This window comes from Hyaena hyaena, unplaced genomic scaffold, assembly GCF_003009895.1.
Source record: "Hyaena hyaena isolate Hyena2069 unplaced genomic scaffold, ASM300989v1 scaffold_445, whole genome shotgun sequence".
Taxonomy (NCBI): Eukaryota; Metazoa; Chordata; class Mammalia; order Carnivora; family Hyaenidae; genus Hyaena; species Hyaena hyaena.
The window spans coordinates 138,041-164,318 of record NW_024081077.1 but is presented as its reverse complement, the minus strand read 5'-3'; the positions used below and the strand labels follow the sequence as shown (position 1 = coordinate 164,318).

At 39.5% G+C, this 26,278-nt stretch overlaps 1 protein-coding gene across 2 annotated transcripts in view; it reads left to right on the top strand.

The window, feature by feature from the left end:
• ANO6 (anoctamin 6) overlaps window positions 1-26,278 on the top strand; it is a 201,320-nt gene that overhangs the window by 94,443 nt on the left and 80,599 nt on the right. For both annotated transcript variants that reach the window (XM_039253292.1, XM_039253291.1), the window contains one exon: window positions 20,018-20,146. In XM_039253292.1, coding sequence (XP_039109223.1) covers window positions 20,018-20,146 — 129 coding nt within the window. The remainder of the gene's footprint in view (window positions 1-20,017; window positions 20,147-26,278) is intronic.

Here is a 26,278-nt window from a genome sequence, read left to right as displayed (position 1 = left end):
TTTTATCAAAAACATTCTAATAGCTCCTTCAAAAGGAAAATGCATTTACAGTTCCTTCTCCCAAATCACTTTTTGAAATGTGGATTAATGTGACCTGATAGATCATAATAATGACCAAAGAGCATTTTCATTAATTATAATGAGCAAACCAATAATATAGATCTTTACAATGTTAGTATGAATTAGAATATATCAAGACCATACTTGGAGCTGGAGTAAAATTTGACTGCTAAGTCCAAATCCCTTAAAATAAAAACACAAAATGAAAATTTTGACAGATCATTCAGTGGTGCTAATGTTATCACCACTATTTCATGGGTTTTAACACATAGTCTTAAGTGTTTTTAAAAAGTAAATACACTGTCTTGCGAAATAAGTCATAGGAAAGTTGAAGAAGACAGATGTGAATGAGCAGAGGTAATTCTGAGACTTTGAAAAGTGTTTTCCTTTTTCTTTTCATTTTTCTTGTTTGTTAAAGTCATTTCTAAAAGTCCCCCCAGGAAGTTGAGCATAAGGTGGAATTCCAGGGAATTAGGAGCCCTCTTCTGGTTCGGCTCTCAGTCCCCTGTGGGCTTTTTCTTTTAGGACCTCAGTCTCCTTATGTGAAAAGGCAGAAAAATCAGCAGATTTCCTCACTGGGGTGTTGTTCAGGGACTGCACAGTGATTGAAAAGCATTTCAGCTATCTTAAAAGCATATTCATAAAATAATAATATAGTGAGAAGCCTTATCTAAGATTTATGGATACTTACAGCTGGCAATACAGGTTGCAGGCACAGGAATAGCCAACCTTGAAATGACCAGAGCCCCACGTCGCTCGCCCCAGCTGCGCCCCTTCCTGTTCCCTTTCAAATGGAATCGGACGGTGTTGCCATCAGAAATGAGTTCTGTTCTCCGTAGAAGAGCTCACAGGGGCTTTTGTGACTCCGCCTCTAAGAAAGAGGCATTAGGTATCTACTAAATTGTCAGTGGGTTGAGAATGAATCCTACTCAGCAATATTATAAAATACCAACAGTACAGTCTATCAATTAATAAATATGTTGGGCACTTACTAACACTTGCTAATAGGATTTTCAGTTGAACTAGAAATAAGAACTATTTAAATTATGCACTATTTTGACTAAGCCACTATCAGCATCACTAAATTTTGCTGTGAAATTTTCATGGATTCATTCATTTAATATTTATTAATCAGTGTGCTTTGAGGAATACCAAGCAGTATATCTCAACGTTTCCCCTCACGGCCAAGAGCAGGAATACTGTTGCCTCTGTCCCCTGCACATTGTCTTGGTATCTGACAAATGTTAGTCCTGTAACCGCTGCTGGTTAGTTGAAGGAAAGAGTATCAGGCAGTGTGCAGTGTTTGGGGAGTTCCAGAGGCACTTACGGTAAACGTGATAGAGGAGTTCTGTTAGGATCCCAGTTCTCAACTCTGGTTGTGCATCAGAACTCCCTAGAGTGCTCTTTGGAAAAGTGAAGGTCTGAGGTGACCTTTTTGTGCTAATCTTGCTCTTGGTTAAAACCTGAATATGTTTAAATAAAGTTTATGAAGGTGACTCTAAAGTACAGCTAGTTTTAAGAGCCATTATCATTGAAAAATCAGGTTTATAATTTAAAATTAAAAAAAAATTTTTAGTGCTTATTCATTTTTGAGAGAGAGAGCGTGAGCAGGGCGGAGGGCAGAGAGCGAGAGAGACACAATTCCAAGCAGACTCCAGGCTCCCAAGCTGTCAGTACAGAGCCGGACACAGGGCACGAACTCACAAACGGGGACTATGACCTGAGCCAAAGTTGAATGCTTAACCGACTGAGCCACCCAGGTGCCCCTAGGTTTGTAATTTTAAAGGTGGTGGTGGTACATACCTTGAAGGGTACGTTTCACTAGGTACTGAAACCTATACCGTAAGGTATACCAATCCAGAAAACAGAACCAGTAGTATAGATACATACTACACACAGGTTCACACACATTCAAATGTGTATAGATAGTTGTATAGGGGCACAGAGTGAGAGAGCGAGGGACAGAGGATCTGAAGCGGGCTCTGTGCTGATAACAGGGAGCCTCATGTGGGGCTCGAACTCACGAACTGCGAGATCATGACCTGACCCAAAGTCCAGACGCCTAACCAGCTGAGCCACCCAGGCACCGCTGATTTATTAGACAGAGTTAGCTGAAGGAATTGGTTTATGCAGTTGTGGGATCTAATTCACAGAGCATGCAGACGGTAAGGACAGGGCTGCCTGCTGCCGTCCATGGGTGGAACTTCTTTCAGAGAAGCCTTAGGATTTTTTTTTTTTTTTAAAGATCAATCAACTGATTAGGTGAGTCCCACCCAGATCATTGAGAGTGATATCCTTTCAAGTCCACCACATGTACACAGTACCTTCACAACAACACCTAAATTAGTGTTTAATTTCATAACTGGGTCCTCGAGCCTGGCCAAGCTAACACACAACCTGTCCATCACAGTAGATATATTACAGAGGATATCCTACTTGGATGGACAACTGAATGGAAGTGGAGATGAGTAAGATGTGTCCAGTTTGTATCCATTTGATCTAGGCCAGTGGAAGGAGATGAAGTTAATTTAAGGCTAAATGTAGCTATATTGGACTAAGGATTTTGGACTTTTGAGCTAAAAGGACAAAGCAGTGCTATTAGCAGCACTATCCCAAAAGAATATTCTGTGATGATGGAAATGTTCTGTCTCTGTGATGGCCAGCACCGTAGCCGTTAGCCACGTGCAGCTGTGGAGACATTTGAAGTGTATTGGTTCAAAACCTGCTTGGGACCTTCCTGGGTAACATCTGAAAGGGACACCATACCTGAAGGAAGGGAGAGACTGAAGAAAGAGGCTACTCCAGTTTGGGAGCTGGAAGGTTTAAAGAGCAAGAGAACTTGAGGCTTTTCTTGGGTGGACCTAAACGCAGGAAGATCTCTACCTCCCACCCCGCCACCCGCCAGAATTTTCAAAGTTGATCTAGAAGCCTTAACTAGTTTCCGTCATGTATATTGACCAGATGGTCTGAATTCCACATCACTATCTCAAGGCTGTGTCCTTGGGGTAGCTTCTGGGAGCTTGCAAGGCAAGCGGAAAGTACTTTCCAAGGACGAAGGAGGGGGTGAGGAGCCTCCGAATGCTGGGGTCCAGCTCCTGGGTCAACCAGAGGTCATGTCCTCTCAGTGACCTACCCTAACATGGGGCTGGTGATACAGAGGAACTGAATTTGAATTTTTTAAGTTTATGTAGTTATTTTGAGAGGGAGAGAGTATGTATGCAGGCAGGGGAGGGGCAGAGGGAGAGAGAGAGAATCTCATGAACTCACACCACGAGATCATGACCTGAGCTGAAGTCAAGAGTCCGACACTTAACCGACTGAGCCACCCAGGTGCCCCAAAGAGGAATTTTTAATTAATTTTAGGTAGCTCCCTGTGGCTAGTAGTTACTGTTGTACAGTGCAGCTGAGGAGAGGTCAGTCTGGCAGGGAGTATACAGAATGCACTAGAAGCAGGGAAAGAAGGCAAGGAGTCCAGTGAGTAGACGAGTCCTGGGCAGTGCAGGACGAGGCAAGGAAGGCAGAGAGATGGGAAATGGAGGAGAAGGGAACCGATGAAGATCTTAGGGTTGGCCGCGTCTTCACCTCCTTGCTTTCCCCTTGTCGCCCGCCTGAGCCCTTGCTATCAGGCAGATGTCCGCAGCTCCTCTTTTCTCACTGGCTGCCCTCACACCGGCTTCCTTAGCTTCAGTTACCACAGAGCTCTGGGTTAACAGCTCCCAAGTTTCTACCTACAGTCATAGCTCGTTCCTCTCAACCTCAGGCCCCTGATGTCTCCACTTGGAAATCTCACAGGCTCTTATTAGTCTCCCCTCCTACCTGTACTGCTTTTCCAGTTTTGTGTGTTCTGGTTAATACAATCACCATCCTCTCAGCTGCTCAAGCCAGAAACCTCAGACTCCTCCTGACATTGTTTCTGACCTGCTGTTCTTTAAAATCATTTATGTATGTATGTATGTATTTATTTATTTTGAGAGATGGAGCATGAGCGGGGGAGGGGCAGAGACAGAGACTCCCAAGCAGGCTCTGTGTGGTCAGTGCCAGAACCCGATTTGGGGCTTGAACCCACGAAACCATGCTGTCATGACCTGAGCTGAGATCAGGAGTGGGATGCTGAACCGACCGAGCCGCTCAGGTGCCCCTAACCTGTTATTTCTAAGTGTAAGGTACAGCTTACCTGTCCCTTGGTCTTCATTTCTGTTGCTACCCCCTCAGACTAGGTCACTGCCTTTCTTCCCTGGACTCTCACAGTCTCCCATCACCACTTGTGCCACCCCCTGTCTCTATTCTCTAACCACGCCTTGAAAAACAGAAATCAGATCATTTTTTCTGTGATGCGTAATGTAATTTCCCCCCTGTTGCTTTATCTGTAATATTCCAAAATATCACAGGATAAAGGATTAATTAATTTCGGTTGATTTATTTAATAATATTTATCCATTTTGTATTTCTATAACCCTATTAAGCAGGTACTATTGGGAAATATCACTGAAATATCCCTTGGGGCATATATTCTAGTGAGAGAAACAGACATTAGTCAAATAATTACATGAGTAACTACACAATTAAAATTGTGAGATGTGACATTTAAGGAGGAATATAAAGTGCTATGAGGGTATGTGAGGAGGAGACCTAAGCTAGCCAGGGAGCTCAGGGAAGGGCTTCATAAAGAGGAGTTGGCCAAGGAAAGGGAGAGATTCTAGAGAGTGGGGGCCACGTGTGTAAAGAGAGAAGGGAAATACTTTGCTTCAGTAGAATACAATGTAATGATTAAAAATCTTAACGGAATAAAGAACCTGACAACTGCGTTGGGATGGAATGCGGTCTTAAATTTTCCAGGCCATCTGGAGCAGCAGCTTTTGGAAACCAACAAGTCTGAACCTTTATTAACTTGAATAAGATGGTTCTGTTAAACATTTTGACTTAAATGTGATCTCAAGTCAATACAGCATGTATCTGTCAGCTTGCTTTCCTGGAGGTCATAAGTTAAAAACAAAAAGCAGGATTTTTTTCCTTCATTGTTAAAATCCAATGAAAATGATAGTCTGTATACATAAAAATAGGTGACATACTCTACAGGTATTGTATCATACTATTATAATTTATATAATGCAAAATTAAGAGCCAGAATAAATGGTATAAAATGGTGGCTCTAAAGGTTTTATATTCTTACACTTTATACTCTTAATGAAGTAGGGACCCCAAAGAGCTTTTCATGTGGGTATGTTGATATTTACTATAGTAGAACTTAAGACTGGAAAAAAATTAAATGTATTAATTTATTTAAACATAACCAATAATCTCAATATACAGTAACAAAATATTTTAATGAAAAGTAACTATTTTTTTAAAACAACAACATTAGTAAGAAGGGTGGCTTTGCTTTAGGTATTTTACACATCTCTTTAAGAGAAGGCAGCTGGATTCTTATATCTGTTTCTGTAGTTGAAAGTTCCAGTATGTTGTTTCGGTTGAAGTATATGAAGCAGACCCAGCCTTACACAGATAGGTGGTGAGAAAACAGATGAGTTATTTAAAGCCTTTTCAGGTAATTGTAGATATTCTTTGACACCACATCAAAACTTGACAGGTAGTAGTGTCTTAAAGGTTGGTTTTAATATAGAATGTGAAACCATATCAACAAATTTTTGTATATTAAAAACCTTTCTTGCATTTTGAATGGATCTTTACCCAAGTGTAATTTTTATCACTATGCTTGAGTTGAAAACATTGATTCACTGAGTTAAGTAGCTCTTCAAAATGTTGACCCATTTCGTTATACAAGATGAAAAAAAAAAAAGTTAATAGCCCCAGTCTCACCAGGGAAGCTAATGAATATGGGGGAGCTGTGAAGTTCACAGTGGTGAATATAAGTTGTCTTAAATTCTAATACTTGTTTGGAAGCTCGAATTTTATCATAAGCCATAAATACTGTCAGTTCTTTTTCCTAAAATGACAGTTTCACTTTGTTCATTTTCTGAAAAATATCTACCAAATATCCAAGTCTATACAACTGAATTTTGTTAGTTATCTGTCAAGTAAAAGTGGTATCTGTGGGAAAAAAAAATGGGCAACTGAAAAATTATATAAGCACTTTTCCTCAGGACAACCATCCTGCTATCTTGTGCATCAGAAGTGCTTTATGGGTACTTCCATTTCTTCACACAGAATATTGAAAAGCCAGGTACTCAAGGGTCAGTATTTAATACAATAGTTATTGTTACAGCTTCATCAAGAACATTCCTTTTTTTTTTTTTATTTTTAAAAATTTATTTATTTTGAGAGAGAGACAGAGTGAGCCAGGGAGGGACAGAGAGAGAGAGGGAGAGAGAATCCCAAGCAGGCTCCACACTGTCAGCACAGAGCCCATTGTGGGGCTAGAACTCATGAACTGTGAGATCGTGAGCTGAACCAAAAACCAAGAGTCGGACACTTAACTGACTGAGCCACCCAGGTGTCCCTCATCGAAAACATTCTTCAGTGAAGTGACTCTTTATGTGGTGGTAAAGAATATGACATCTAGGACAGTTAGGTGCCACAGCTGAGGTTACTAAGACTCTGGCAGTTTTACTCCCCAGTGTTTTTGCACCATAATAGCAGGTGTTAACACAGTGAGGAAAATAGATAACATCTTAGTATTAATAAAAATGGTTGTGACCCTATGGGCCACCTGTAAAGGTCAAAGGAATTCCCAGAGGTCCTCAGAACACACATACTTTGGCACAGATAGTAGTGTAATAAGGGAGAAAGAAACAGGAACCCATTGTTAGAAAGGCTTCATGACCGAACGGACTTAGAGCAGAAGTAAGATTTTGATAGGTGGGAAAGGGATTTTAGGAAGAGGAATCATGTGAGTAAAGGAGTAGAGTCAGGAAGGACAATGATGTGACCAAAACACTGATTAGAAAGGATGGTTGGGTTGGAGGGTTAGGAATGGGGAGTGAGTGATCATTAATAAAATATGGGATATGATGAGATTATGGGGGAATCTTGAATATCTGTCAGAAAAGTTTGCACTTTTTCCAGAAGTCACCGCAAGTAACTGAAGGCTTTTGAATCCTATGACTTGAACATGTTGGTTTAGGACCCTCTATATGGTGGAAGTGCGTAAGGTGAATTAAGGACAGTCAGGACAACTGGATGCAAGGAGATTGATTGGAATATTAAGTTAATTTGTGAGTGGCAAGAATACAGACTGGAGAGATGGCAGTAGATGGACCAGAGTGAAATGTAGACGAGTTGCTTCAAAGATAGAAGTGATATGAGAACTAAAGAAAAAGTCAGAGGTTACCTGCATATTATATTTTATAACCCCATTTCCTTGCCAAGGACATTGTTAGGGAAGTGAACAAAAACTGAGTGTTTCTATATAAGGTCTCACATGAGACTTTCTCCTGTCCCCCAAATCAGAATGCTTTCCTTTTTTCTGATAACAAGAACTGGATCATTGAACACATTTCCTTTTTGCCCTGCGGCCAGGAGGCTTTTTAAAATCATAACAATTACAATTGTCCCAGTGGTTAGTACTTTATCTTCCTTCTACTTTCTCTGGCCTGATTCTCCCTCTCTCTTTTTATAATCCATTAGTCTTATTATTTTCATTCTATTTAATGCCAGATATCAGAAAACCTCTTTTGAAAGAGATTGACAGTAGGAGAGTCTTTTTGGGGTCCCTGGTGCCAATTCCAGTGTGAAGAGGGAGTATCTCCACCTCCCAAACACTAAGTAATTCTTGGATACCAGTTGGGTATCAGCGAATTCAAGTCAATTCTGACATTATCCACCAGGAGATAGCATCAGATTGCACAGGTTAAGGACTCAGTCCTACAAAATTGCCTTCCAAGCTCCACTTCAGACCCCTGTGGTAAACCTCAGGCTGTTACTGGTGCTTCTGACCAAGTGGCTACATATTGGAGGTTCCAACAACCTCCTTTCTAGGCTCGATTAATTTGCTGGAGTAGCTCACAGAACTCGGGGAGACATTTACTTATATTTACCAGTTTTTTAAAGTATATGAATCAGCAACCAGATGACGAGATATGAGATGGGGCCAGGTCGGGGGAAGGAGCATGGGGTTTCTTTGTCTTCTCTAGGTGTATGACCCTGCTTGCTTCTGTGTGTTCCCAATCCAGAAGCTCTCCAAACCCAGTCCTTTTGGTTTTTATGGAGGCCTCATTGCATGGCCATGATTGGCTAAGTCTTTGGCCATCGGCTGATTCAAACTCCAGCTTGTTTCCCCTCTGTGGGGGTGACGGGGGGGAGCCTGATAGTTGCAACTCTGTAATCACATGGCAGCCAGTCCCCCACCCGGGGTTGGGGTCCAAAATTCACCTTCATTAATAAGACACCCATTTTGCCTTTATGTCTCTGAAGCATTTTCAGGAATCGTGGATGCTTCTTAAATCATTATATCACAGGGAGAAGAATATAATAATGATTTTAACCCTTCACATATTTTGTTCATTGATAGGATAGGACTCTTCACATCAGTCACATTTTACTGAGAACCTTGAGAAAGCTACAAAGACTCTGACATCAAAAACCAAAGCACCGAAGTTAAATTTCAAAGAAATTAAATAAATTCATTCAATCTGGTTACTCAGTTCAGAACAGACAAGAAGCAGCAAATAAAAAGGTAGTGAAATGACTATTAAAAGTAGATAAAGTGATACCAAAAGAAATGACCCTTCTTAATCAGAATAATATCAAAATGCAGGTGCAAATTCCTCAGGATTACAGATTATTGAATGCACCCAACACAGCTAGTAATTAATAAGGAACTGTTATATGTTAGAGAAAACTAATAGTTCGCATTTCTTGACCTTTTATTATGTTCCAGGCTCTGTGCTATTGCTTTTCATGTATCATTGTACTTAATATTCCCAATAAATTTCTTTCTGTGATTTTCTCTTTTTCACAGATGAATAAATAGTTTTAAAGAAGTATATACACAAAGGTACACTGCTTGGGTAGAGTTGTGTTTTGAAATTGGCTCAGCTGGATAATAAAGTCCATGTTCTTAATTCTTACTTGGGGCTCCCTTCATGTTTACCTCCTTAATAGTAATAGTAACTAAGTGTGTTCGGTATCCTCTTAAAAGATCTCAAGGCATACTATGTAATGTATTTGAGAAAATTAGAGCATAAAAAGGCTGAAGTAACCGTTTTTATTTTTAAAATTTTTAACGATTATTTATTTTTGAGAGAGAGAAAGCACAAACGGAAGAGGCAGAGAGAGAGGGAGACATAGAATCTGAAGCAGGCTTCAGGCTCTGAGCTGTTAGCACAGAGCCCAGTGCAGGGCTTGAACTCACAAACTGAGAGATCATGACCTTTTTTAATTGGTATAAGGTTGATTTAAAAATACATTTGCTCAGAGCACTTAATTTCTTGAAAATTTCCAACAGTGGACAGGAAGAGGTTTGTAAAGTATTACTTATTATCTACAGTCAGTTTCAAACATTTTTGTGCCATTGTTTTATTTAAAAAAATTTTAACGTTTTTATTTATTTTTGAGAGATAGAGACAGAGTGCTAACAGGGGAGAAGCAGAGAGAGAGGGAGACACAGAGTCCGAAGCAGGCTCCAGGCTCTGAGCTGTCAGGACAGAGCCTTAGGTGGGGCTTAAACCCACGAACTGTGAGATCATGCTCTGAGCCGAAGTTGGACACTTAACCGACTGAGCCACCCAGGTGCCCCATTTGTGCCATTGTTTTGAATGAGTCCTATGTTGTTTTTTTTAATTTTGTTTTGGAAACCTGTGCATTCTCATTTTCATACCACAAAGAACAGCCATTTTTGTAAACTGCTAGTGAGCTAAAAGAGAAAAAGTCATTATCTCCATAAAACACTAACTGATATGCAAGGTCGCAATTCTTTGCTGGGCACTAGACGCTCTTTCTTCTCTTGCTTTGAATGAGTTTGTAAACATCAGTTGTCAGGGAAGTCGTCTGGGAAGGTTATGGACAATGGAAACACGGGACATAACAGTCCTTGAGGGAGTGACTGTTTATGACAGAACTCTAGTGGTGCAAACTCGGAGCAGCTGAAAAGCTAAAAATAACCCTGGGGCAGTTCTTAGACTAGAAATGGAAACATCCTGTGAAAGATGAAGAGCCTCTGGGAGTGACGGATTGTAACTTTAAGGGAGTCTGCAAAAGAAGGATTATACATGATCCTAGTAAAGAGCATGACTCATTGCCTCAGTTAGTTAGCTTCCTCAGCCTGGCAGTCTGAATAGCCAGTTTGAAACCTTTTTCTTTTCATTCTCAGATTATAATCACCTTCTGGGGGTCGGGTTTTCATTCACAAGTATACACATTCAGGGACTGGTAACCCAGGTCATGTGTGTCTCAGGTAACTAAGAAAGGGGGGAGTAGTTCACAGCCATGGATTTGGTGAATGGTAATTACCAGTAAATATTTTTGAATTGGAACCTAACCAGCTAGTTTCCCAAGAACTGAAACTGCATGTGTGAAAGCCAGTTGAAATGTGGTTGACTAAGGAATTAGGAGGGTAGTGGGAAGGAAACCTGTGGTTATGAAGTCACGTGAAAATTATTGTTCCTTGAGACTAATGATCTGGACGCTGTGTTTGGAATATTGTGAAAGTCCACTAAATCATGAGGGATCTGGTTGTAGCAATATTATTTTGGTTCTGATTCTAGAATATAAGGCTGGGAGTTATTTCTTAAAGGTCCAAAAGGTGTAATCTAGGACAGCCATTTTGCCTAGGGGGGAAGCCTATAGAATATTTTCTTCAAGAGGTCATACAAACTGAAGATGCTAATAGATTCAAAAAATGTTTTTTTAAACACTTTTGTTTTTTAAATATTTATTTTTTGAGACAGAGAGAGACAGAGCTTGAGGCGGGGAGGGGCAGAGAGAGAGCAAGACACAGAATCTGCAGCAGGCTCCAGGCTCTGAGCTAGCTGTCAGCCAGAGCTGGACGTGGGGCTCGAACCCACGAACCATCAGATCATGACCTGAGGCAAAGTGGGACGCTTAACTGACTGAACCACCTAGGCGCCTCTCAAAGAATTTTTCAGAGTGTTAAATACGTAATGTGATATTAAAGCAAAAGCAAGTCACTTTGGGGATGTTGAACCCTTAAGAAATTAGCCTCTGGGAGGATAATCATTCCTTCTCAGAAATATCCTCTTACACCATTTGTCTTGTTTTTATCACATCTATCACTATCTTTTTAAGACTTTGTTGGGAATATTTTGCAGCCTAATCTCCCCTACATTTCACCAGTGTTACCATTATCAGATGAGAACTGTGCAAACAGGTGATGGCTCCTTCTAGAAAAGGAAGACTATGACAATAACCATTATAGGCATTTTCGCACTTTTTTCCTTTTCCTTTTGTGACTTATTCTTCTTTTCTGCAGATCACCTTTAAACATGGCTAACCACGGGGTTTTAAAATGGTGGGAAGATAGGATATTAAAAAAAAAAAAAAAAAAAAAATAATATAAGTTTATTCATGTTAATAAAAATCCAGATCCCAAATCCCATATCTCACCGTGCGGTTAAGGAAAAGGTTCATCCAGGGGCGCCTGGGTGGCTTCGTCGGTTAAGCGTCTGACTTTCGCTTCACGGTTTGTGGGTTCGAGCCCCGCATCGGGCTCTGTGCTGACTGCCAGCTCAGAGCCTGGAGCCTGTTTCAGAGTCTGTGACTCCCTCTCTCTCTGACCCTCCCCTGCTCACGCTGTCTCTCTCTCTCTCCTAGAAATAAATAAAACATTAAAAAAAAAAAAAGGAAAAGTTTCAACCAGAGTCCCTCCCCTAGGAGGAGCCTGCTAACTGGGCATCTTCCTGCAATCTCCCTGAAACCCTAGTTACTTAACTCCTTTTAAGGAAGTTGTATTTTAAGGTCATTAAAAGTTCTATTTTCGTATTTCCTGAAGCTTGCTTCAGAAATTTGAAGAATATTTAAAGCCGTATGAGAACTTTATTTGATCAAACTACTGTTTCCTTGGCATGGGCTGGAGGGGAATATTTAACAATAATTATATGCTGAAGGCATTATGCCTTTATACTTACCCAGCATCTTAAATGTGATTTTCTAATAATAGGACTCCAGAGTTTATTTTAACACAAGCAAAAAGAAACAAAAGCAAAATGCATGTACCAAATGAGAAGGCCTCTGACATGTGAACATTCCCTTGTGTGTATAACCAAAAATAAATAAATAAGTAAAAAAGGAGCAACAGCATTTTCAGGACTTATAAATATAGTGAACCATATCCCTGTTGACAAATGATGGAAACTAGTAAGTTTAGCTCTTTGGGAACTGGGTATAGTCATTTACAAATATAAAATAGTGAGACTGTTTTTTAGGAATTTGTACATCAATTTTTAACTTTCAACAAAAATCATTTATAAACTAAATAAGTATTAAGTTCTGAAAAAAATTTTGAGTAAAAATATGTAACTGATATTTGTTAGTTCCAAGGTGGCCTGGAAGCTATAAGGGAAAGTAGGTCAGTCTGGGGCAGTGATCTCTAAAATTAGTATTGGCACGTTCCAATTTCATGTCTGAATCTCAGACAACATGTAAACATTATTGAACCCAGGACTGATTGACAGTACCCTTAAATATTTGTCCCTTTTCCTTTTGGGGACTTACTTGGTAATTTTATGGACCCGTTTTATATCGCCGTTCATCGACTTGCCTCATTTGCCTGCATGGTTTTTAGGATCTCATCAGTAAAACCCAAGAGAATCTACTGAATAGGGATTAAATAATGAGAGTTCATTTAGGACAACAATGGTAATTGGCATTTCACAAAAACAGTAATTCATTTGGGCAGTACCCATAAAAATTTTGGCACTCTCTAATTAAAAAGTGCAAATGAAAAAAAAAATATTTTGACTATCAAGGGGAGAGTAAAACTAACAGAAATTTAGTAAGGGTGGGAAAGGCCACTTTCATGTACTCTGCTGATGGAAGTGTTCATCTATTATAAATACTGTGCATGACAATTTAGCAATGTATGTATCAAAAGCTCCTGAAAAAGCCGTGCCACTTAAAATCTGCTTCTAGAATTTAGCCTAAGGAAATAGTAATTGAACATGTGCACAGATACATATGTACAAGGATGCTCATTGCAGCAGTGTTTATAAAAGCAGCAAATTGGAAACAATTTATGTGTTCATCAGTGGAGGAAATGTTTATATTGTAGTGATTAAGCATGATGCAGAGCTTTAATATCAAGCTAGAAAAATGTCTGTGATAGATGTTTATAAAACAGTATGTAGGGTATGGTACTATTTTGGGGTATGTGTGTGTGTATGAGAGAGAGAGAGAGGGAGAGAGAGAGAGAGGGAAAACCTGAAAGGATGCAAAATATTAAGCTCAGCTCAGCTCTATGAGGTTGAATTACATATGATTTCTGTCTTTTCCTTTTTCCTTTGCTGCATCTTCAGAATTTTTTGGCAATATATACTACTTTTATCATTAGGGAGAAAAAAGAAGTTATTTTTATTCTAAGAAAAAAGTAAACGGAGCTAATGCTACCTGCAATGCTCAGCAGAGGACTCAGGGTGAACAAGACTTGGCCACTAGCCTTCAGAAGTTAATAGTGTGGTTGACAGAGTGGGGAAAGAGACTGTGATTTGTACACATATCGTTCTGGTTCACTCTTGAGTACACTTTGATCATTATAGTGTCACCATGAAGGGATGTTCATGGAACATCTAATACTCTAAAACCCAAACTAGAGTCCTCGCTTCTGGATACCCCTTCCTCCTTCAATGGGCCCTCTGTCCACCGCACTTCCCTTCCATCAACATTCCTGAATGCCAGTCAAAAGACGTGCTTCCTTATCCCCTGTAATACACCAGTTACTGAGCTGACTTCCTCCTCGGCTCCCTTGTGTGTCCATGTATTTTTCCTTATCCCTGTTAACAGGTTATTTCCTCTTCTTCCACCCTGCTCCCCACAATACTAGTCTTTCCACCTTCAGCATCGAGCCTTCCGTATGGGCAGTGCTTGCCATTTTTCTTTCTACTTTGCATTTTCTCACTATTACATGTCTTATGGGCCAAGGAGGAGATCTCCTCAAAGGGAACAATTGGTCCTGGTCTCTTCACTTTGTGCACAGTTGTATAAAGTGAAAAAGCCACGCTTTGAATCTGCCTGCACTCTCCCACAGTTAGGAAAAACACTTCAGAGTATATCTCATTTATAACTATATGGCATGCAGATAAAATTTCATTGTGCTCTGTGTTTTGTGAGATCTAAATATTTACACCAAGGCTTTTGCTTCTAAAGTTTGGTTTCCCTAGAACTTGCTATGTGCATGGATTCACGGTTTACTGAAAAATCAAAGATCCAATATTTTCACTTTAGTTCTCTGCCATGATTAAAGTTTGCTTTATTCCCCTGTTGTGTCCTTGGATTTAGTTAATTAGTTTTGTTTTACTTAAGGTGATGTTAAAGACTGCAGAGAACCACATGTTTTTTTCCACATTCACATATCAGTTCTTTAATTGTGTGAGTGTTTTGATATTATTTATTTTTCGTAATGTAATTCCTCAGCTATTATTGTTAGATATTAAGCCTTTTTTTTTTTTTTTTTTGCACCCTGCTTCGTATAAAGGTCAACACCATTATCCAAATAAGCTTGGACTATTCTCCAGTATCGTAGTAAGTAATAACTGTATCAGGGCAGAAATAGACTATTTGAAAATTCTGGAGATACAATCAGATTATCACTTGCTGTCCAAGGTAAGTTTTAGGCACCCTTACACATAAATAAGAGTTTGAGCAGAAATCCCAGTTAGACTGCTTTTTATGCAGATCTTGGACAAATAACTTAAATTTAGCATTTTAAGCTCTCGGAATAGATACCTCTGTTGTGGAATGGAACTTCCAGTCTTGTTTTTTGCAGGGTTATTTGAGGACCTGATTTGCGGACACTTGAGAAATAAGAGATTGAACAAATGTTAAGCAGCAAGTTGTGCCGTGGATTTTCCAAGTGCTGATATCAGGGATTCCAGGAGGTGTTTAGTAAGATGGGCCGCTCACCTAGAACCACCCCAAATGCCACAGAGCAGTGACACTCAGGCAGCTGTTTACCAGGTCTTCTCTTACCCTGGCCCTTCTGTCTCCAATGAAAAGAGAGACTTCTTCGTGTCACCCTTCGTTTACCTGAAGCATCGATTCAAGGAGAGGTCTAATGCCTCATTTCAATCAAAGATTACTTATGAGCAATTTTTCTATTAAGTAATTACCAGACAGTGCTCATCTTTGGACTTGTCTTTGTGTCCACTAGGACATTCTTTCGCAATCATTTGTCCTGTATTATGGAGGTCTGAACCGGCTCCAGGGACGGGGCCGGCAACCACTCATACTTCTCAGCGAAGAGCAAAACATTTTCATGTTCCTAACTTAACAACTGTAGCTTGAAAGCACTGGGCACAGTATTTTGTAGCGTGCATTTTTTATCCTGATTTGGTTACAGAGGATCTGCCCTGTGGGGCTCTTGTTTAAGGTTCCACTCCATAAATAAGAGGAGGAAAGAAGCCAGCTGAGAGGAGGGAGGCCTGGAAAAAGTCATTTGAATGAATCACACCTGACCTCCCCTCTTATTCCCTCTCCTGTTCTCAGCCAAGCTGTTACTGCTCGGACGCAGGTCTCCTCTGCATCCCCAGCATGAAATGCCAAAGTCAGAGGTGGTCAGCACCTCAACCACCACAGTGGTTGGCAGCACGGTTTTGATATGGTGACATGGAATGTGGGTGGGGTTTTTTTTCTGTAGCTTTTAACTTTCAGTACAGCGTTAGGTCAGGGGGCTCCCCATGAGTAAGTGAATGCTTGGGAGGAGGGGGGATCTAGTATCATCGGAACCAGAGAGGGCATTGGGTGTGAACAGGTAGAATATAGTATAGACTCCAAACTGTAATCAGATATTTACTTGATATTTTTTCAGAAAGAAGTATTAACAGCTACAGACTGTTTATTTCCTTGACATTCAGACATTTGCCTAAGATCCTTGTGCATTCTTCCTAGTGGGGAAGTCAGTAACCATACAGAAGCCATGATCTCTAAAATAATTTTACCTGGGGCACCTGGGTGGCTCAGTCGGTTAAGCATCTGACTTCGGCTCAGGTCATGATCTCATGGTTCGTGGGTTTGAGCCCCACGTCGGGCTCTGTGCTTACAGCTAGCTCAGAGCCTGGAGCCTGTTTCGGATGCTGTGTCTCCCTCTCTCCCCTGTTCATGCTGTCTCTCTCTCTCTCAGAAATAAAACACTTTAAAAAAGTAAAAAATAAATTAATAAAATAATTTTACCTGATAAGTTTTGAACCTTCTCTTCAAGTGTTTTTAAATTTAAGCTGCTGAACAGGAAAAGTTGGCTTTCAGGGTTTTTTTTTTGTTTTTGTATTTTGTTTTTATTTAAATTCCAGTTAGTTAACACAGTGTAATATTAGTTCCAGATGTAGAATTTAGTGACTCATCACTTCCTTACAATGCCTGGTGCTCATCACAAGTGCCCTCCTTGTTACCATTCCCCTCCACTTCCCCTCCAGTAATCCTCAGTTTCTTCTCTTTAGTTAACAGTCTGTTTTCTGGTTTGCCTCTCTCTCTCTCACTCTCTCTTTTGTTTCCCCTATGTTCATCTGCTTTGTTTAATTTCCATATATGAGTGAAATCATATAGTATTTCTCTGACTTATTTCACTGAATATAGTACTCTCTACCTCTGTTCACGTCGTTGCAAATGACAAGATTTCATTCTTTTTGATGGCTGAGTAATATTCCATTATCTGTTTATCTATCTACCTACCTACCCACCGCATCTTCTTTATCCATTCATTATTTGATGGACATTTGGGCTCTTTCCATAATTGCTATTGTTGATAGTACTGCTATAAACATTGGGGTGCATGTAGCCCTTCGAATCAGTATTTTTGTATCCTTTGGATTAATAGCTACCTAGTAGTGCAATTGCTGTATCCTAGGGTACTTCTTTTTTTTTAACATTTTGAGGAACCTCCATACTGTTTTCCAGAGTAGTAGCACTAGTTTGCATTCCCAATAAACACTGAAAGAGGGTTCCCCTTTCTCCTCATCCTCATCAACACCTGTTGTTTCTTGTGTTGTTAATTTTAGCCATTCTGATAGGTGTGAAGTGGTATTTCATTGTAGTTTTAATTTGTATTTCCCTGATGATAAGTCATGTTGAGCATCTTTTCATGTGTCTGTTAGCCATCATGTATGTCTTCTTTGGAAAAATGTCTGGTTTTGGAATTTTTGTATTTCATCTTGATGCCATTTGACTTGGTAGAAAAGAGTAAAGATAAGATTTTGAGTAGGTACCAAGAAAGGCATAGAGGTCAGGACTTGAATAATTCATCACTGAATGATCAGTTATTTAAAGACGTTTATCGGTATTTATCCCGAGAGACTGTTAAAATTTTACTTCATATAAAGACAGATATCATATGTTTTCATTCATATGTGGATCTTGAGAAACTTAACAGAAGACCATGGGGGAGCGGAAGGGGGAAAAATAGTTACAAACAGAGAGCATGGGAGGCAAACCATAAGAGACTCTTGAATACTGAGAACAAACTGAGGATTGATAGGGGTAGAGGAGAGGGGAAAGTGGGTGATGGGCGTGGAGGAGGGCACATGTTGGGATGAGCACTGGGTGTTGCATGTAAGCCAATTTGACTATAAATGGTATTAAAAAATAATAAAATTTTCCTTCATATAAAGCAAAACTTTAGGAGAGGAATTACTTTTTAGTTCTCTGTTATTTCTGTGTTCTTTCAGTGTCCTGTTGGGTGAGTTAGGCCTATAGTGGAAATATTACTGAAAAATGGAGCCATAAAAAAAAACAACAAAGTAGTTTTGTTCAAATCACTCTTTTAAAATTCAGACCAGATTTCTTGTTTGCTACGTATTCTTTCCAACCCTGCACTGAGTTCCTTCCTTTCTCCCAGTTGCTTAGTAGAGAGTCTTCTGCCAAGCAATAGGAAACCTGGACTTGACAGCAGCACGCTGGCACCCTTCTCCCTGGCATTGCATTCCACTAAAACCATATCAGAGTTTGACCTAGTTATTTCACACAGACAGCTGTTGTCAAGTCATTGAGGCTTTCCTCCAAACAAAGGATCATGGTCTTCTGCCACAGAGGAAAGACATGCATGCAGACCAGACTGTCCGGGAGCTGCCAGCCAGCCTGTGTAGCCAAGCAAGGGCCACACGAGGGAGAGTGCCTAGAGCTGTGTGCAGGTGCAGATCTCATTCCAGACCTCCTCCTTCACACCTTCAATGATCCTGCTGGATACCATCAAAGCAACAGAATGTGGACTAAAGAGAACAAGTGGCTTTTGTACACTTTGCAAACATCTGTAATGATGATTGGGTTTAAGTGACTAGATTCCACCCCACACCACCTTCCCCTTTGTCACCGCAAGGAAATTATTCATTTATCCCCCCCTCTGTGTAAAAGTTTCCTCTAGCAACTGCCCTGGTTGTCACCAATAGTAACATCTTCATTGAAAGAAAGCTAAATGGAAGGAGCCGGAAGGACTTTGTAGCTGAAATGAAAAAGACAGGGCTTAGCATTTTTGTATAGCTTTAAATCCTTTTCAAGTTAATGGGTGTTAATAGCTAGAATTGTAAATAAAAGAAATGGGGAGTGGCCCCAGCCTAAGACACTGGTGTGTCTGTTGTCCTGGCCCCTCCCTGCTCCCTGGCTAGGGAACATCTCAAGGCAAAGTCACACTGTGTGTGGGGACTTTGATGGAGGTGTGCTGAGTTAGGCCAGCAGCACCTGCTCCACAGGTGAAGGAGCCTGCTAAATGGGAGGCGTTTTGAATACTAGCAAGAAACCTTCCCCCGCTCCCTGGTGGAAAAGACAGGAATGACAAGTATCAGGCTGTATATGCTCAGCAAAAGATATGTCCTTCAAAACTGGAAAGAAAAGGAGGAAGGGGTGCTGGTAAAATTAGGTGACTTTTAAAAAATTAATTGATAGTAAATGCAGAAAAGAATTAATTGCATTTAATGATTAAATTCCATTAAAGGACTGCAAAATGCAATTTCCCCATGAGTTTTTAAAGAAAAAAAGAAGTTAAAAAATTTTTAAATTACTTATTAGTTAAAAGGTAGTTTGATTCTTAAACAGCAACAAAATTCACATAAGCATCCTGATGAGCTGTGTGAGAAACACAAATGCACGTCTCTGCTTAGAGCAAATTAAAGTAATTCTATCCAAATCCACATGGTAATAAAGATTGCTTTACTCTGTTAGGCCTGTGTACTGCCGTTATTTCCTTATTTTTAAGCCATAAGGGTTTTATGCTCTGAACTGAAGCCTCATTTATTTATTGTTGTTGCCAGAGTCATTTGTTTATTTGTTTTGTTTGCTAGGAGGGAAGGGGTATCTTTTGTGGATTCGGGAACAGATACCAACAACCATTGTAGCTTTTGTGTTTATCGAAGCATCATCTGGCATATGTTTAAGGTTATAAAGTGATACCTTCTTAACGTGGTGAGATCAGAGAGAAGTCATGAAAAATGATGAAAATACTGCTTAGGAAGGATGGAATTTTCATAAATAGTGCTTTGTCTTAGATTTTTCTTCTTTCTAAATGAACTTCAGTCCTTCAGATTGGCCCCTCTGGTTATCGTGTTGATTTGCAAACATGATTCTCCTTTGCTGTTTGAGGAGGGAATAATTCTGATATGATTGCGTTTATGTAAATAATACTGATATTTTCCCATGTGTTTGGAGAATAATCCTAAACTGCTTAATTCAATGACTTCTTTCACCCAGAACAGACTCTGCAAAGATTGTGGTGACCGTGACCTCTTAGTTAAAAGTAACTAGCAATGGATTTCTCTTGCTCAGTAAACATGCTGATGTATCTATTAAAGCTAGAAAATAAACACTTATAATTTGACACTTTGAAAAAATTAAAATTTGTTTTTCCACACAGGAAGAATTTAATGGAAAACCTGACTCCCTCTTTTTTAACGACGGTCAGCGAAGGATCGACTTTGTTCTAGTGTATGAAGATGAAAGTAGAAAAGAAACCAATAAAAAGGGTTCAAATGAAAAACAAAGGGTAAGTTTTTTGTGTGTGCTATTTTCCTTTTTATTTCTTATAATATCATGAAATGAAAAAAAATAAAGTGCTATTTTTATGTAAGCAATACAGTGAAACTGGTATTTGAAATGTGATCTACCAAACATACCTTCATATTTTCTCTGCTCATCATTCCCTCAAGGCATGTTAACAGATTTTTTTTTTTTTTAATTTGAAGCAGAAACTTCCTCTGGCTCTTAACCTCGGCCAAAGGCAGACTTTCTTCCAAGGAATTTCATTTTCTTTCTGTAGAAGAGATTTACATTAAAATCCTACTTGGGTATTTGCAACCAGGTGGGAAGGAACGCTAATGATTAGGAAAGGCAGCCTTCAGTGTGCTCTCACTTTTGGATGCTGTGTGCGTTTTGCATATTGTCTCACTTAATTTTTACAATAACCTTTGAGGTGCCTTCTGTTATCCTACCGTTGTAGATGATCGATCGATTGACCCTTAGGTTGACCGATTGGCCAAGGTCATTGACTCTAGTATGAGAGATAGTGGAGCTATGGTTCAAATTCTTGTCTTGAATTTAGAACCTGTGTAGACACCTCTCCCATTTTCTGTCACTTCCCTTCCTTATTTTTCATCCATTGCCACTCAAGCTGCTCCTTCCTCCGTTTCCTATTCTTCAAGTTTTCTTAAGTAACAAGACTATTTTTATTTTGAGATATTAAACCATTTAGTAGGCTAGGGTTATAACAAATACCTGGATCTCCTTTACCTGGACTCAAACTGTATTAAGCTGACAAAAAGAGAGTATATGTAGGTCAGTTTTCCTCACTTTGAAAATAACTCCCTCACATCTATGCTATTCATACACACAGCTTTAATTGTTCCTCTCTGAAATACATCATTATTAAATCTATTGGTTTCTGCCCATTCTTGCAAACCAGCTGATGAAACCTGCTTAAAATGAAGCAATCATGCCTGTGTTTATTTTGGAAGGAGTAAGTTTGGAGGTTTGCATTGCATGATATTGCAGAGGAGACAGGGGCACTGGAACTTGGCATTCAGATTCGAATTCTGCCACTCCAACTATTTGGAGTACTTCTAGCCAATATAATAAACTAGTTCTGAATTACAGTATCTTGACACAATAAAAGTTTACTTATTGCTCGTGTCAAATCAGATGTAGCATCCCTGTCTGGCAATATGGGTTGAGGGGTATAGATATGGCTTGGCACCTTGCAGTCAGTCAGGGACCCAGGCTGACACAGAAGCCTTGCCATATTCAACAGGTAGTTTCTCAAATCATCCTAGGCATCAATGTAAATAACAGATAGTCCAGGAGAGAGGAAGGAGAGGATGTGCTTCATTACCACTTTGGCCTAAAAGTGACATCAATTTTGCTACATTCTATGGGTCCAAACTCAGGAAAATGGAAAATGTATTTTCTGGCTGGATGGCCATCTGTAGGAACACCCCATTGTGGAAGGGGAACATGAATCTTTGGTGGACAGCTGACTGGCCTTGGCCATAGCTATTAACTGGCTATGGGACTTGAGTGAATTATCTGGTCAGTATCCTATTTTATTAGCATTTTTGAGGTGCATGTTATTTTTACATTTTGACATCTTTAAAAGCAGAGTATGTCTTACAAATGGCATATCATAATTTCATTGGCTGAATTTTTCTTATGGATATGCAAAATATTGGTTCATCACATACTTAGATTCAGGAAATGAGAATTCCAATACCTACTCCATAGGATTATGGTATGGATTAAGTAAAATATTATGTAGACATGTGATATAAATTGTCAGCACATATTAAATCATACTAGATAATAGATCTTAATTCCTATGCTTTTACTCTTATTTGCGGTTTTCCTAAAACAGTGTGATAGTATGAAAAGGCATGACTCCCCTTTTGCTATTATATAATTTTATCACTACAGTAATGTAGCTTAGAGTGTTTTATCATTTTCCTGTGGACACTAGATATATTCTGTGCAGTCATAGTCACTGTCATCAAATATTCATTAAGCATCCCTGTGCCAGTGGAACTGCACTGAGCACTATATAAAGTAAGTTAAACAAATCTAATCCATTAAAGTATAAAGGAAACAGTTCTGGTTTTAGACAAGAGCTTCACTGCCATGGTGAAGGGGCCCTAGAGCTGCTTACATTATTAATAAGTGCTGCATTTGCTTTACCCAGAAACATAGGTCCCAGGGTAATGCTCATAAATCAGGAGAAAAAAATTCATCATTAATTTGGCAGTCTCTCAACTCATGGATAGATGTACCATGATGTTGGTTTTTCTAACCCATGCTTTGAAGTGCTTTGAGACTATATTTGTACATACTCCTTAGACTCCACCAGAATTTAGAGCTCAGCTTTGGAATCACATTTTTATTAATCAGAAACACATTTGTGAGTTCCTTCGTGCCCTCTGTCAGGCCTTATTCAGGATTTAGGACTCCACCAAGGAAAGGCAATTTCAAAATCCTTTTCTCTTTGAGAGGGGGAAAAAAATGTCTAAATCATACTGATTTCCTAAAGCAACACCAAGGTTGACTTTGCCAGTGGCTGATCTAAAGAGTATTGTTAAATACTTTTCTAGAAATGGAGAAAGAAGTAATAGGGCCACAAAATGTAGAGAAGTAAAAGGCTACATCTTCCCATGAGCAAAAGAGAAAATATTTTTTCTAGCTAAATCTCCAAATAGCTTGTCACTTTGTCCCTTTATTAGTTAAAATACTTTGGAACTTCACACCTTCCTTTAAAAAGTGTAAATGAGGGCACCTTGGTTGGCTCAGTCAGTTAAGCGTCCGACTTTGGCTCAGGTCATGATCTCACGGTTTGTGGGTTCGAGCCCTGCGTCGGGTTCTGCACTGACACCTCAGAGCCTGGATCCTGCTTCAGATTCTGTGTCTCCCTCTCTCTCTGCCCCTCCTTTGCTCGCTCACTCTCCTTCACTCTCTCTCAAAAGTAAACATTAAAAAAATTTTAACTAAAATAAAAAGTGTTAATCATTTACATTTCAATTAGGCATGGGGAATGATTATAAGTTGTTTCAGTAATGCGTGTCCATTTAGCCTATACTATCTTAGGCACTGAATCAGTTTGAATGGTTTTGTGTTTTTATTTTTTGGGTTTTGTTTTGTTATTTTTTTTCCTGCAAGAAACAGGAAAACCAAACTCAAAATGGCTTAAATACTAAAAGAAATAATTTTCTCACTTAAGAAGTAGCCCTCCATGAAAGCAGGGTGGGGTTGGGGGGGCACCTGGGCAGCTCAGTTGGTTAAGCATCCGAATCTTGATTTCAGCTCAGGTCATGATCTCACTGTCATGAAATCAAGGCCCAGGTCTGGCTTTAAGACAGGGCATGGAGCCTGTTTAGGATTCTCTCCCTCCCCCTCCCCTACCCCTTCCTAGGTACTTGTTCACTCTCTCTTGAAAAGAAGAATATAGCCTAGAGATAAAGCCATTTCTGAGTTGGGTAATTTATTGACTTAAAGAGGTCATTAGGAGTTGAACTCATAACATCCTTTCCCCTGCCAGCCTCAATATATTTCTGTTCTTAAACTGACTTCACTTTGTTATAAGATGTCTCTTGTACTCAAGGCATCTGGAGGTGGGAAGAGGGAATGCCCCCCCCCTTTTTTTAATATTTATTTTTGAGAGGGAGAGAGCCAGAATGTGAGCTGGGGAGGGGCAGAGAGAGAGGGAGACAGACTCTGAAGCAGGCTCCAGGCTCTGAGCTGTCAGCACAGAGCCCAAAGTGGGGCTTGAACTCAGAAACGGTGAGATCATGACCTGAGCTAAAGTCTGACATTTAACCAACTGAGCCACCCAGATGCCCCAGAAATACCCTTTTTTAAGAAGAGAAACAAAGCTCCCCGAGAAGGGCCCTAAGCCAACTTGCTCTCACAGTTTATTGCCTGTCACAATTCTGTTCCAAAAACTCCTGTTGGCAAGACGATGGAATTACGCACCATCATTAGCACAGACAAATGAAGCTTAGCCTTTCATCTTTTAAATTGCCTGATCACCCAATACCTGGAAGACCAGCAGGCTCTCCTTAGTAGAGAAGAAGGGGGAAACGACTGTTTAGTAGGTAGCCAGCAGTGTCTGGTATAGTACATGATTAGTTCTATCTAAATATGTTCAGTGTACATGATGAGCAAAGATGTTCTAAATGAAACAAGTTTTCTATATTTTTCTCTAACCCTTCTGCTCAGTTTTGTTAGTAGTGCTTCTTCCACTTCCTTTTGCTAGAACTGCGAACAAGTGGCAGAGTCGATCTATTTTGAACTTTGTTTTGTATGACACTTGGTTCCCCTTCAAACATATGAGTTTATGACCAAGTAATGGTAGAATTCAGGTGATAGGAAAGAGAATGAAGGAGTCTAAACACAAAGACAGTATAAGCAGTACTGAGTGTTTTATTCATTTAATTTTTAATCTGCACAAGCCATTCCTAAAAGTTAACGAAAAATTCATTTCCTTGAAGTTGGTTGAAAATTTTTTGTATGGAAATGTGAATTTGTATTTCATATATGACTTTACATAGTTTAGTATATGGCAGAAGGATCTGGCCAGTGGACACTCTAGAATGTGAGATTTTAAGAAATGAGCAATCAAACTAAATTGTATGTAAACTTTCAAATAATGTGAGAGTGAACTAATTGGTTACAGATCCTGTGAGCTTTTAAAACTGTTACCCATTGTTTTAGATGAGTTATCACGAGGCTGGAAATGTTTCCCTAGAAGCCAGAAGAGATCTCTTTGGACATGTTTCAAAGTTCGTCAAAAAGTTCTGCTACAGTGAACACATATCTCTCCATTTACTAAGATCTTACTTTTTTTTGAGTTTTTTCTTTTTAAATGTTTGTTTATTTTTGAGAGAGAGAGAGAGAAAGACAGCACAAGCGGGAGAGGAGCAGAGAGAGGGAGGGAGACACAGAATCTGAAGCAGTCTCCAGGCTCTGAGCTGTCAGCACAGAGCCTGATACAGGGCTCGAACTCACGAATCATGAAATCATGACCTGAGCCAAATTAGGACACTTAACCGACTAAGCCACCCAGGTACCCCTCAGATCTTATATTTTTAGTAAACTTTTATAACAGTGTCCATGAAGATCTTGTTTCTTTTTTTTTTTTTTTTTTAATTTCAGGTGTAGAATTTAGTGATTCAAGACTTAGTTACAGCACCTGGTGCTCAACACAATAAGTACACTCCCTAATCCCCATCACCTATCTAACCAGTCCCATTAGTCTCCCCTCTGGGAACCATCAGTTTGTTCTCTGTATTTAAGAGCCTGTTTCTTGGTTTGCTGCTCTCTTTTTGCCCTCTCTCATCATTTGTTTTGTTTCTCAAGTTCCACACATGAGTGAAATCAAATGGTATTTATCTGTCTCTGATCTTGTACATTTTTATTAACTATTCTTAAAAATTTTTTTTAAATGTTTATTTTTTAGAGAGAGTATGAGTGGGAGAGGGGCAGAGAGAGAGGGAGACACAGAATCTGAAGCAGGCTCCAGGCTCTGAGCTGTCAGCACAAAGCCTGATGTGAAGCTCAAACTCCTGAACCATGAGATCATGACCTGAGCTGAAGTTGGACACTTAACCTACTGAGCCACCCAGGCGCTCCTTAACTGTTTTTTTATTTCAAAATTTTGTTGATATTGTCAGAAGCATTTTAAATTGCAGTTTGTGATTTATCGTGTATAAGATCCATTGATTTTCATAAGTTCTACCTAGAAACCTTGATAAACTCTTTAGTTCTAATAGTTTCCACTGGATGTTTTAAATTTTCTCAGAAAAAGACCACATTATATATGAATGAAGAGAGTTTTGCTCTACCTTTGCCATCTTTATACTTCTTTTTTTTCTCTTGTCTAGGTGCCATAGCTAAAACCTCTTGAATAAAACCAGTAACACATAGTAGTCACTGTTAGAGTGTTCCTGATTTTAACGGAAATGTTTCTAAGGTTTCCCCATTAAATATCACAACTGCTATCAAATTTTGGTAGTTTTCCCTCAAAGAAGTTAAGAGTCCCCTTCTAGTCCTAGATTGCTAGGAGTTTTATAATTGGGTTTTAAATTTTATCGAATGCTTTCTTTTGTATCTGTTGAGGAATCACATGGCTTGACTCCTAATT